Source organism: Elephas maximus, chromosome X, assembly GCF_024166365.1.
Source record: "Elephas maximus indicus isolate mEleMax1 chromosome X, mEleMax1 primary haplotype, whole genome shotgun sequence".
NCBI lineage: Eukaryota > Metazoa > Chordata > Mammalia > Proboscidea > Elephantidae > Elephas > Elephas maximus.
The window spans coordinates 174,927,760-174,941,810 of record NC_064846.1 but is presented as its reverse complement, the minus strand read 5'-3'; the positions used below and the strand labels follow the sequence as shown (position 1 = coordinate 174,941,810).

The following is a 14,051-nucleotide window of genomic DNA, read 5'->3' as shown; positions in this document are numbered from 1 at the left end:
CAACCCCCACTGGAGAAGAAACATGCTTTTTACCAGTAAGGGGTGAAAGATCCTCTGGGCTCACAGGCAGATCAGGGCCCACTTAAATAGGGGAGAAATTACCCACTTACAAGAATTCAGAACACCCATTCAGGGCTCTATTCATATCTCCATCCGCCATATAACGAAGATATTAAAATTTTACAGCTAACCTAATTACATTAGCTATCCTAATGAAATTCTCAACCAAGTAGTCAATGAACAATTTTTTTTTCCTCTTAAATCATTCATTTCAAAAACACGCCAATTCAAAGCCCAGCGTTTTCTATATTTTATATTGCCACAATTTTAAAATGCCTTGTTTAGGTGAGAAACTTGAAAAAACTCAGGCCATTTTGGGAGTGAAAGCCAAGTAAGCTCAAAAATTTCCATCAGATTTGTCTATTGCTGTCCAGAAGTACCAAGTCTCTATTTTTAACCACGACAGGGTGTACAGAATCCCAGCCTTCTATTTGCTCTCAATTCCTGCCTTTTCCATGAATTCCAGTCTGAGTCTAACTCTGATGTCCCAGGAGTTGTTGGAAGAATGCAACATTTAGCTCTGAGCCCAGAAGTTTCACGTCCTGTCAGTGTTGAAGGTAGTGCAAACTATCAAGTGTGAGGAAAACATGGACAGAATCGAAAGATGCGATTTTAAAGACCAGAGAAATGGCAAGAGGTGACACTTGGGCCCAGACTCTAAACCACACGTCATCAATGTCGACGTCATCAGAAAAGTTATGTCTGGCCAATCTCCCAGTCCTTAAAATTCCGCCAGAAATGTGTAACCATTGACTTGAGTCTTTGACTCTAAAGATCAAAGTCTGGAAGCACTTAAAAGACACGATGGCAATACGTGATCTCTTCAAGACATGAGTAAGTTAATGCTGTCAGATTTAGAAAAGCACTGCCGGAAAGTATATTCCCCCCTCCCCACAGAAATGTTAGCAATAATTTAGGAGGCAACAGTGTATATGTAGGTAGTATACATGGTATATATATTTGTATTTTGGAAAGTAATACAGCCACATGATAAAAACCAAAGCCAAACCATTTGCCATTGAGTCCCCTCCCACTCACGGTGACCCGATGAGTGTCAGAGTAGAACTGCACACCACAGGGTTTTCAGTGGCTGATTTTTTTTGACAGTAGACGGCCAGGGCTTTTTTCTGAGGTGCCTCTGGGTAGACGCGAACCTCCAACCTTTTGGTTAGTACTGTTGTTTAGCAGCCAAGCACTTAACCGTCTGCACCAACCAGGGACTCCTAACCACATGCTAATGGAAACTTCTGCGGTTTGAACCCACCAGCTGCTCCGAGGGAGAAAGATGTGGCAGTCTGCTTCTGTAAAGATCACAGCCTTGGAAATCCTATGGGGCAGCTCTACTCTATCTTCTAGGGTCATTATGAGTTGGAATCAACTTGATGACAGTGGCTTAGGAGGTGCAAACAGTTAATGCACTCAGCTGCTAACCAAAAGGTAGGAGGTCCAAGTCCACCCAGATGTGCCTCAGAAGAAAGGCCTGGCAATCTAATTCTGCAAGATCAGCCATTGAAAACCCTACGGAGTGCAGTTCTCCTCTGACATACTTGGGGTCACCGTGAGGCAGGATCAACTGGACCGCAATAGATGTGCTTGGTTTTTATGATATATGTGATTTTGTGGATTGAAGCTGTAAGAGAGACTCATAGCAACCCCACGGGCATCTGGGATATTAACTGAGCTTATGTGTGTTCTTGTTTGTGGGAGGTGGTCATTACCTTCTGAATAGTGAGACAAGGTCAACAGACTGACACAGGAAGCTCCAGCCCCTGAGCCAAAGATGGTCACTCGCTTGGGGTCCCCGCCAAAAGCCCCGACGTTCTCCTCGATCCACCGCAAGGCTTGGATTTGATCCAGCAACCCATAGTTGCCTTTCGCTGCCTGGTCACCGGTACTTAAAAATCCTACAAAAGGACACAGGATATTTGTGTTTGTTAGCAATAAAAAGCACGTAAACATCACAACTCTTTGAAAAGATCTCATATTTATCTTGCTTATCCTTTTTTTCTACCTATAAATTAGAAGCAACATTGGAGAAACAATTTCATGGCACATGGGATTAACCCACTGCCACTGAGTCGATTCCGACTCATAGCCATCCCACAGGGTTTCCAAGGCTGTAAATCTCTACAGCTGACTGCCACATCTTTCTCCCACAGAGCTGCTGGGGGTTTCGAACCACTGACCTTTTGGTTAGCAGCGGATTGCTTTTATCACTGTGCCACCAGGATTACTTTATGTAAATAAGGCTTATAATGAATGCTGTTCCTGATGGCATTCTGATGAGAGGTCTCCTCTGTGGGCATGGATGTGGCTTAGGGATAAGGCAAAATTCATCTAAAATGTGTTTTGTTGTTGTTGGGTGTTGTCGAGTCAATTCTGACTGGTAGCGGCCCATGTGACAGAGTAGAACTGCTCCATAGGGTTTCCTGGGCTGTAATCTTTACAGGAGCAGATGGTAGTTTCTCTCCTGCAGAGCCCCTGGGTGGGTGCAGACCTTTTGGTTAGAAGCCAAGCGCTTTACCATTGTTCCACCAGCGTTCTTTAAAAGGTGTGTAACATAAGAGGATACCAGGAAACTTTGTAAATGTTACCAGTCTCAAAGTAGCATTCCTGTACACGGTTTCATTTTCTTTGCAAAGTACAAAAGAACAACGAAGAGAAGGTGATCAGAGAAAAAACTGTGTGTGTATGTGTGTGTTTATGGCTGAGTGTGTGTGTGGTTGTGTATGTGGGTTTATGGCTATGTGTGTGTGTTTGGGTGTGTGTATGTTTATGGTTGTGTATGAGTCCGTGTGTTTCTGGCTTTGTAGCATCTGTGTGTTTGTGCTTGTGTATATACAAAAGCCGTGTGTGTCCATTTTACCACCCAATTCCTTCTTAATAGTTTAATTTTACTCTTCATGCTCAAGTTTCAAAGTAATTCACCGCCACGTGAGCGTCCATGCTTATATATATATTTCAGCATGCATTTCTACTTTTCTATATAGCAAAAACATTACCAGCATACCCCAAAATGGATAATTCCTGAATCTCAGCCAAAAGCTAGTCCATATTCAAATTTCCCCAACTGTGTCAAAAATTCATCTTAGAGCTGGCACGTTTTATTTTAAAAAGAAGGAGGATTCTGTAAATTCAGAATGGAGATTTCACCCGAGGTGTCAAATTCTTGGCTCCTCCTTAGAAGTCACAAACAAGACGCCTTTGGCATTGACGATAGCAGAATGATTGGTTTTAGAAACCTATTGTATTCCCTTTTCCTCTCATACTGCAAAATAACTTGACCTGGAAAAAACTATTTTTCTCTGCTGATTGAACTTGTTTTGTATAAAGACATACACATTGCTACTCAGATTCAAAGCCCCGAATATTTTCTAAAGCATTCACTAAGTTTCGATCATTGTACAAACTTTAATTCAATTTTATACCCAAATCTCCACTGGGCAAGCCTCCTAACCAAAAATAAACCTTTAAAAGCATTTCTTTGCTCTTTTCGAATTCTTATTTGCCTTTACCAAAAATAACCCAATTAAGGTATTTTCCCTTTGGGTACTATTTTTTCCCCCAAAGGGTCATATCATTCGCTCATTTCAACTAATGCTAATTAAGTCCATATGGTTATCTAAATACAGACCGATCTGGGCCCTAAAATAACATAAATCCAAACCTGTTGTTAACTGTCATGGAGCTCGCCCCCTGCTCATGAGGACCCCACGCCCAGTAGAACGAGACACTGTCCAGTTCTGTGCCACCTCCATGATCAGACACCGTTCTGGCTCTTGTGATCCGTAGGGTTTTCACAGGCTGATTTTCGGAAGTAGTTTGCCAGGCCTTTCTTCCTAGTCTGTCTTACTCTGGAAGCTCGGCTGAAACCTGTTCAGCATGACAGCAACACATATGCCTCTACTGACAGATGGGTGGTGGCTGCGCATGAGCTGCTGTGGCCGGGAATCGAACCATGGTCTCTTGCACGGAAGGTGAAGATTCTACCGCTGAGCCAATCAAAACCTGACTCTTTAAATCTCATCCCCACCCAAATGGGAAAACAATTAGAAACGCTCGCAAGTGCCAGCTTTTAACATCTAACAGCAAAATAACTAAATAATGAGTCCATATACTCACGGAGGGGCGGGGCGCTCTGTGAGGTTTTCATTTATTTTTTCCTGCCCGTCTGTGAAAAATGCTCCATGGGAGCGAGGAGGGGAATCATATATGAATGGCCTGCCTCAAAAGAAATCAGCAGGGAGTTTTTTGTTTTTGTTTTTTCTAAAAGGGCACTAACCACTCTAAGCACAAAACACAGCTCACAGCCTCCGGTACCTGCAAATAAATTTAACGCGATGACTGCAAGATACAAGCATCTATTTAACACATATTCCCCAAATTTAAAGTTCATAGCAATTTAATGTGAGATCAGCTGTGATTATTTGGTATGTTCTGACGGCATTCAACACCCTCCTCTAAATTTAATTAGCGATTACTAATTTGTGTCTCCTGCCAACAAATGTTTTGTACCACCTGCGTTTACCGCTAAACTTTTTACATCCTTTCTTCTAAAAGGAGTCACGCTTTGCTTGGGAGTAAAAGCCCCTTTCATAGAGTGTCTGCGTTAAAATGGCTGGTAACGCCAATTCGGCTAGCAGTATAAAAACCGTAAGATGATCCTCTCTTGCCAATTAAAGGAAGTAATGATTAATTCCTAAAAGCTCGGGTAACTGTGTGCCAGATTTGTTTTAGCACACCTAGTCTGCAGCCACCTCTCTCTCTCTCAACTCTCGCAAAAACCACCTGCTTGCTTATTTTGTCCCTGCCGAGTGACGGGAGGCTTTGCGACCTACGGTAAACCAACAGCCTGTATTAAATCAGGATGGCTTCCTCCCTAGCGAAACGGGACGGTTGTCACCTCTTCTGTGGCAGGCTGGTTAATATTCTGTGTCGAGCCTCCTCTTTGTCCTTCGAACAGCATCCTATTGAAGGGTTTGATCCTGGTGATTTTGAACTCCTTGCAAAATATCCCGCAAGGTGGCTGAGGGAGGCGGCCATCCATGGATGTCTGAAATTTAACAACTGAGTGTTGTTTTGACGGCGATGTTTCCATACAGGCGGCCATGAAATCTCCATCCGCTACAACAGCCATGGAATTTTTTTTTTTGAACTATCCACAAAGGAGAGTCCTGTTGCAGGTACACAATGAATGCAAACGGATTTTTATTTTCTTTACAAGAGCACATTCGTTTCATGTCCTGATCACCCCACGGTGGTGTTTTCTATAGTCCAGGTTTAAGACGTCAGTGGGTTAAAAATCAATAAATGTAAACCAACCCCTTGGCGCCTCAAGTTGATTGCAACTCATGGCAAGCCCACGTGTGACACAGTAGAAACTTGCTCCATAGGGTTTCCTTGCCTGGAATCTTCGTGGAACCATATCGCCAGGCTTTCTTCTGTAGGACTGCTGAGTGTGTTTGAGTCAACAACCTTTACAAACCACTTGGACTACCTGGGCACCTTAATGTTAAGGAAGATGGTTTGTGGCAATGAATAGCTGAACCATAAACACCATTTGGAGTGTAAATCTATCTTCCCTTTCATTAGTCTGTACATGGCCAAGATTGTCTCTGAATAGGAGTAGGTGGAGAAAGGACAGGCGTCCACAAGATAGCTCTGTGGCGCAGAGGAGTCAGGATTCGAAGAGAAAGGGGTTTCTCCTGGCAAAGCTACCTTCTCACCTGTGACTCCAATGGTGCGATTTCTTTAAAGTTTTCATAGGCATCAGACACTTGGCAAACCTAAACCAATCGCTGCTGTTATTTTCTTCAGATTGTAGAAACCAAAATGATTGTAGCTACTATCTTCGGGAACAGAGTCATACCCACTACCCAAGATGAGTGTTGACGGAAGCGTTCTTAGAAACCTGTTCTCCTCAGAGTATGGAACTCCAAACGAATTAACGGGAGAAAACACTTGACTGTCTATGAGAAAATTAAAAAAAAAATTTTAATTTTGGTATAATATATATTATAGCCCTGCTGATGCGATGGCTAAGCACTTGGCTGCTAACAGAAAGTTTGGCGGTTTGAATCTACCCAGAGGCTCTGCCACAGAAAGGCCTGGAAGCTGATGACCCTCTGCTTTCATAAAAATTCAAAAACACCCCTGGTCATCCCGTTGATTCTACTCATAGCTACCCTACAGGACAGCGTAGAAATGCACCCATCGTGTCTCCACGGCTGTAAATTTTTACGGAAGCAGACTGCCACATCTTTCTCCCGAAGAGCAGCTGGTGGGTTTGAACCACTGACCTTTTCAGTTAGCAGCTGAGCCCTTAACCACCATACCAAAAGGGCTGCTCCCGTAAGGATTACAGCCTGGAAAATCCTATGGGTGAAGTTCTACTCTGCCTCATGGGGTCGCTATGAGTCTAAATCAGCTCAGTGGCATCTAGCAACAACAACAATATATATAGCATAAAATTTGCCATTTTAGCCATTTTTAAGGGTACAAGTCGATGGGCGTGAATTACTTTCACGAGGTTGTGTGACCTTTGCAACCATCTATTTCTAAAACTTTTTCATCACCTGGAATAGAAACTCACATCCCAGCTCTGGGTAACCCTAACCTACTTTCTATTTCTATGCATTTTCCTGTTTTTAGGCATTGCCTATGATCCCACCATAAAAAGGAATAAGTCCTGAAACATGGTAGGACATGGATGAACCTTGAAAACATGATGCTGAGGGAAATCAGGGAGACTCAAAAGGATAAACGTTGCATGGTTCCACTTAGATAAGACGAGAGATTTTAAACAAAGGCCTACTTTTATTGATGGACACTTTACCAAAAGGTCAGTAGTTCGAATCCACCAGCCGCTCCTTGGAAACACTATGGGGCAGTTCTACTCTGTCCTATAGGATTGCTATGAGCCGGGATCAGCTGGACTGCAGCGGGTTTTTTTTAGTCTCCAAACACTCTAGGCATTTCAGCAGATGCAACACTGGGCTTTAGAAAGTCACTGTGCTTTAAATCAAGCTTGTAAATCAGCCACCCCACCCCCAGCCCAACAGCTGAACAAAGAAAGAAAGATACAAAAGAGACAGCTTCAGTGAACGACTGAATGATGGCTGCTACGCTGTTGCCACATTTCACTGCTGGCCCTGGGATGAACAACAGATACCCACACGGGCACATATTCAGTGATTGTGTAGTTATTTTAAAATAGGCTTTATGGAAAAAATCTGCCCAAAAAGAAAAATCACGTTTTCCCTCCGCATGTTGAGTGATGTGGCTATTACCGAAAAAAGGAATATTTTTATTTGGTTTTAAGATTGCCCTTAGAATAGGAAAGTTTTGGGTTATTATTAGAATAATCATATTCTAAATGACTTTTATTCTTTCAGATTATGGCAGAGGGCTTGGGGGAATCCCTTGGGAGCGTCTGCGTTTCCATTTACTGCCATTCAACAGTAAGAAACCCAAGGAGAACAGGTGTAAAGCTACCTCTTAATTAATTTGTAATAAGAATTTAACGCCCACCGTCTCTTCTCTTTCAGAAGATTATGGAGACAAGCACAGTAGGTGTCTTTGGAGACTATTAACCAGAATCTAATTACCTGGTGGCACAGTGGTTAAGAGCTCAGCTGCTAAACAAAAGGTCTGCCATTCAAATCCATCAGCTGTTCCTTGGAAACCCTGTGGGGCAGTTCTACTCTGTCCTATAGGGTCACTGTGAGTCAAAATTGGCTGGACAATGGATTTTTTTTTTTTTTTTTTGGTCTCTAACTTTTTTTTAGCATGGCCATTCACCAGCAACCAGCAGCTGTAGTTTAATTACAGTCTCAGTTATCTTTCTAAAGCAATGAGACACACATATTTAATTTAAAGGACTAAACCCCAAAAGGAAATAGTCAAATAGAAATTCTGCACTGAGAATAAACAGCTTTATTTTAGGTTAGAAGAGCTCTGTGATGATGATTAGCACAGAGATCTACAAAATGAAAATCAGGCAAACAAACGCAAATCTGTGTTCTTTGGTGTCTGAACGAAAACATTCACTGAGCGTGTTTATTACAAGGTGAAGCTTATGTTTTCTTTTTGGAATCATTTATGATTTAACCAAAGGGCAGGCCCTTAGAAAGAGAGGGTTCAAAGGAAAGGGAAGCTATATATTCAAATTGGCTCAATTGGTAAAGCTGATGGAAATTTAGCATCTCCATTTTTAGTTTTTATCTTACTTAAAAATGAAATGGGTAATAACTAATATCCCTTCTATTATGTCTAATTATCATGTCAATATTTCGTAAGTCCAATGTTGGCAGAATAAACGTAATTATGAAGGCTACATGATGGTCCATGGCAGAGGTTTCCAAAAGGCGGCCTCATTAAAATGGAAATAAGATGCCTTGCATTCTTTTCATAAACTATATTATAACCTCATTCATTTATTTAGAATTATCTAGAATGAGTTTGTACAAATATTTAAAGTCTTTTAGTTGGAATTAGATTAATTCATATAAATAAAACCAATTATATTCTGGAAAAAAAATGTGGCTGTTGTTGTTTTAAAAAAACAAACCTGTTGCCATGAAGTCAACTGTGACTCATAGCAGCCCTATAGGACAGAGTAGAACTGCCCCATAGGGTTTCCAAGGAGCACCTGGTGGATTCGAACTGCTGAACTTTGGTTAGCAGCTGTAGCTCTTAAGCACCACATGACCAGAGTTTCTGTTGCTGTTGCAAGGTGCCGTCAATTTGGCTCAAAATCATAGCGACCCTATGTACAACAGAACATCATAGCGACCCATGTACAACACAATGAAACACTGCCCAGTTCTGCACCATGCTCACCATCGTTGTTACGCTTGAACCCATTGTTGCAGCCCCTGTGTCCATCTCGTTGAGGGTCTTCCTCTTTTTCACTGACCCTCTACTTTACCAAGCATCGTGTCCTTCTTCAGGGACTTGGCCCCACTGATAACATGTCCCAAGTACATGAGATGAAGTCTCTCCGTTCTCACTTCTAAGACAGATTGGTTTGTTCTTCTGGGAGTCCATGCAATATTCAATATTCTTTGCCAAGGCCATAATTCAAATGCGGCAATTCTTCAGTCTTCCTTGTTTGGTGTTCAGCCTGCACATGTGTAGGAGGAGATTGAATATAGCTTGGGTCAGGAGCACCTTAGTCCTCAAGGTGACATTTTTGCTCTTTAACACTATAAAGAGGCTTTTTTGCATCGGATTTGCCCAGTGCAATGTGTCTTTTGATTTCTAGACTGCTGCTTCTATGGGCGTTGATTGTGGATCCAAGTAAAATGAAATCCTTGACAACTTCAATCTTTTCTCCATTTATCATGATGTTGCTTATTGGTCCCGTTGTGAGGATTTTTGTTTTCTTTATGTTGAGGTGCAATCCATACTGAAGGCTGTGATCTTTGATCTTCATCAGTAAGTGCTTCAAGTCCTCCTCACTTTCAGCAAGCAAGGTTGTGTCATCTGCATAGCGCAGGTTGTTAATGAGTCTTCCTCCAATCCTGATGCCGGTTCTTCTTCATATAGTCCAGCTTCTCGCCTTATTTGCTCAGCACACAGATCGAATAGGTATAGTGGAAGGGTACAACCCTAACCCACACCTTTTCTGATTTTCCCCTTGTTCTGTTGGGATGACTGCCTCTTGATCTATGTAAAGGTTCTTCATGAGCACAATTATTTGTTTTGGAATTCCCATTCTTTGCAATGTTATCCATAAATTGTAATGATCCACAGAGTCGAATGCCTTTGCATAGTCAATAAAACACAGGTAAACATCCTTTTGGTATTCTCTGCCTTCAGCCAGGATCCATCTGACATCAGCAATGATATCCCTGTTTCCACACCCTCTTCTGAATCCAGCTTGAATTTCTGGCAGTTCTCTGTGGATGTACTGGTGCAGCCATTTTTGAATTATCTTCGACATAGTTTTACTTGCCTGTGATATTAATCTGTGTTGGTTCACCTTCTTGGGAATAGGCATAAATATGTATCTCTTCCAGTTGGTTGGCCAGGTAGCCGTCTTCCAAATTTCTTGGCACAGACGAGTGAGCACTTCCAGTTCTGCATCCATTTGTTGAAACATCTCATTTGGTATTTCTGTCAATTCCCAGAGATTTGTTTTTCACAAATGCCATCAGCGCAGCTTGCATGTCTTCCTTCCTTCCTTAAGAACCGTCGGTTCTTAATCACATGCTATGTCCTGCAATGGGTGAACATCAGAGCATGTTCCGCCACTATCCATAAGGTTTTCACTGGACGGTGTTTTTAGAAGTAGATCAACAGATCCTTCTTCTCAGTCTGTCTTAGTCTGGAAGCTCCCCTGAAACCTGGCCCCCATAGGTGCCCCTGCTGGTATTTGAGATACTAGTGGCATAGTTTCCAGCATCACAGCAACACGCAAGCCACCACAGTACAATGAACTGAGAGATGAGTGGTGGATAAACAAAATATCAAATAATCTATTAAAAAAAAAATCTATACAGTGTGTTTATTAGATAGTAAGTACAAAAATCTGAAGGGAATTAGTCAGTTTCATAAGGATGAAAAAATTGGTAATAACAAACCTTGAAACAAATCCCCCTTGAGTTTAAAAGATTGATTTTAATTTAAAAAACTCAAGCTTGAAGATTTTCTAGAATTGGTTGACGACTTCCTCATTCAATTGGTTGTCGGGCCTTTTTTTATTATTATTAATTTTAGTGAAAATATACACAGCAAAATCTGCTCCCATTTCACAATGTCTAGACATAATGACCAGTGACACTGGTTACATTCCTCACATCGTATCAACATTCTCGTTATTTCTGTTCTAGTTGTTTCATTTCCATTTACTTAATCTCTCTGCCCCCCCCAACTTTCTCATCTAAGCTTTAAAATAGCTGTTAACCCTTTGGTCTTATAAAGATTTTTTTTTTTACTTTAAGTAACACAATACTCAAGGGTGACAATCTTTACTCTTTGGGCTAAAGTGTTAACTTAAAGGAGACTTCATAGGATAGTTTCCATTCAAGGTTTGGAGAGCAACTCATGGCCATAGTTTTGGGTACTCCTCCAGCCTCAATATTTCCAGTAAATCTGAATTCTTTAAGACTCTGAAGTTCTGTTCCATATTTTTCTTGCTTTTTGTCAGGATTCATCTACTGTGTTCCTGATCAGAATATTTAATAGTGGTAGCCGGGTACCATGTAGTTCTTCTATTCTCAAGGTAGAAGAGGCCATGGTTCACATAGGGTTTTCTTGTCTTTTTGGTTTTCTGGCCCAACCCCAGTTCTTCTCTGTAATACAGGGAGTTGCCATGATTTGGAATTGACTTGATGGCAGCTAACAACGCTTGAAATGGAGATCTACTCTCTAGGCTTGTATCCCAGCTGACAGTTCCCAAGAGCCTTGAGACTCCTGGCTGGCTCTTACAAATTCTGGTGTTCTTAACTCAAAACCCTGGACCTTTCCCATTAAACCACCCTTCTCTCATTATATCACCCTCACAAAAGGGAAAAACTGGGGAAGCTACCAACTACATCAAATGAGATAATGAATGGTATATTGCAAAGCCCTATGTAGATACAAGAAACTATTACCATCTTCTGCAGATAAATAGTTATTAAGTGTTTATTGGCATCAGTGGTTATTAAGAGAAAGGCCAATAGCATGTTTTGTGTCCCGAGGGACAATCAAATTTCCATATGTTAGCACAAGGTGCAATCATTATTATCTTCTTGGGATATTTGAAGCAGTAATAACTTCCTTGGTGATTGTATACACAAGGAAGGCATTTTAAAACAAAATGTGACACAAGTAAAAACAAACAAAAATAAATTATTAGGAAAATTTAAAAGAAAGATATGTTTCCAAAGCACAGCATAGACTCATCCTAACACCATCAATATCTTCAGACTGCCAAGCTTGATGGACAAAGGCAGAAAAAAACTAAAAATAGGGATGCAAAGAAAAATGTGTTCACTCTTTCCCTGATGTGAAAATCCTATGACCCTAAGACGCCTCTCAGGAGCCCTCGTGATATGACGATTAGTGCCCCGTTGGTAACAGAAAGCTTGATGGTTGAAACCCATACAGAAGTTCTGCAGGGGAAGGCCTGGTGATCTGCTCCCATAAAGATTACAGCCAAGAAAATCCTATGGACCAGTTCTCCTCTGTCACACTGAGTCGCTGTGAGTTAGAATCAACTTGACGGCACCACCAGCAACAGCAGCAGTTACAGCAGTTGGCAAGGTCTTTCTCACACGGAGCCTCTGGGTGGGTTTGAAGCACCAGCCTTCAGGTTAGCAGCTGAGCACTTAAAGGCTGAACTACCAGGGCTCCTTCCTGTAAAGGTCACAGCCTGGAAAACCCTATGGGGCAGTTGTACTCTGTCACATAGGGTCACTATGAGTCAGAATCAACTCGGTGGCACCCTACAACGACGACAACAAGGTGTTTCTCACTGCCTGAGTCACCCACATGAAAATGGTTCAGAGGGAAGCAGAGAGCTGCCCCTGTCTTCCTCTGGGCAAATTTGTCCCTTCATTTCTTTTATTTTCTGTTGTACTTTGATGCAGTTTTACCAAGCAAACAAGTTTCTCATTAAACAATTAATACATATACTGTTTTGTGACATCGGTTATCAGCCCCACAACATGTCAACACCTCCCCTTCTCGACCTTGAGTTCGCCATTACCAGCTTTCCTGTCCCCTTGTGCCTTCTAGTCCTTGCCCCTGGGCTGGTGTGCCCCTTTAGTCTCGTTTTGTTTTATGGGCCTGTCTAGTCTTTGGCTAAAGGGTGAACCTCGGGAGTGACCTCATTACTGAGCTATAAGGGTGGCCGGGGCCATACTCCAGTTTCTGTCTTCAGTTCTTGAAAAACTGTTTATGAAGGGCTGCTCAGCATCCAGTGCTGTGTTAGCTACACGGACAAAGATGAGGAGGCCTTTGAGCTTCCACAAATGGGACAATCACAGCATGTAATTTACTCATTTTGTTTATTTTTTTCTGTCCTCCCTGCTTGAACATAACCATTATGTGTTTCACTTTGTCATGGATTGAATCGTGTCCCCCCCCAAAATATGTGTCAACTTGGCTAGGCTGTGATTCCCAGTGTTGTGTGGTTGTCCTCCATTTTGCCATCTGATATGATTTTCCTATGTGTTGTAAGTCCTGCTTCTATGATGTTAATAAGGCAGGATTAGACTCAGTTATGTTAATGAGGCAGAACTCAATCTACAGGATTAGGCTCTATCTTCAGTCAATCTCTTTTGAGATATAAAAGAAAGAATCAAGCAGAGAACAGAGGGCCCTCATTACCACCAAGAAAGCAGCACCAGAAGCAGAGAGCATCCTTTGGACTTAGTGTTCCTGTGCTGAGAAGCTCCTAGACCAGGAGAAGATTGATGACAAGGACCTTCCTTCCTCCAAAGCCAACACAGAGAGAAAGCCTTCCCCTAGAGCTGGTGCCCTGAATTTGGGACTTCCAGCTTCCTAAACTGTGAGAGAATAAATTTCTGTTCATTAAAGCCATTCATTTGTGGTATTTCTGTTATTGGGGCAGTAGATGACTAAGACACATCTCCTACAAATTTTTGTCCAAATCTGTCTTCTTCTCAATGAACACTTCCTTCCTTGACCGCTGGAGTTAAAGCTGCAACCTCTCCCCCTCATCATTTTCGTGACCTGATGTATTTTTCCTCATTGCAGTATTACCATGTGACACCATGTAATTCACTTGTTTACTCTTTGGACCACTTGTGTTCCTTCAAGAGAACATGAATTATGCTCACTCTTACATGGACTCTAAAAGAACACCTAATACTTTATTTAATAGGAATCCTAGACCTAACCCTACATTGAGCCCTAACCCCAAACCAAGACTAAACATAACAAGTATGCCTTAACCCTAACCCAAGCCCTACTGGCCAACCTGGTAATGAGAACCTAGGAGGCCCGGCTTTCTCAGTGTGGCTCAAAGATTCACCAGG

General features: G+C 41.9%; 1 protein-coding gene across 7 annotated transcripts in view; it reads right to left on the bottom strand.

Moving 5' to 3' along the window:
• Nucleotides 1-14,051, bottom strand: part of NLGN4X (neuroligin 4 X-linked) — a 620,760-nt gene that overhangs the window by 20,744 nt on the left and 585,965 nt on the right. For all 7 annotated transcript variants that reach the window (XM_049872280.1, XM_049872286.1, XM_049872283.1 and 4 more), the window contains one exon: nt 1,779-1,964. In XM_049872280.1, coding sequence (XP_049728237.1) covers nt 1,779-1,964 — 186 coding nt within the window. The remainder of the gene's footprint in view (nt 1-1,778; nt 1,965-14,051) is intronic.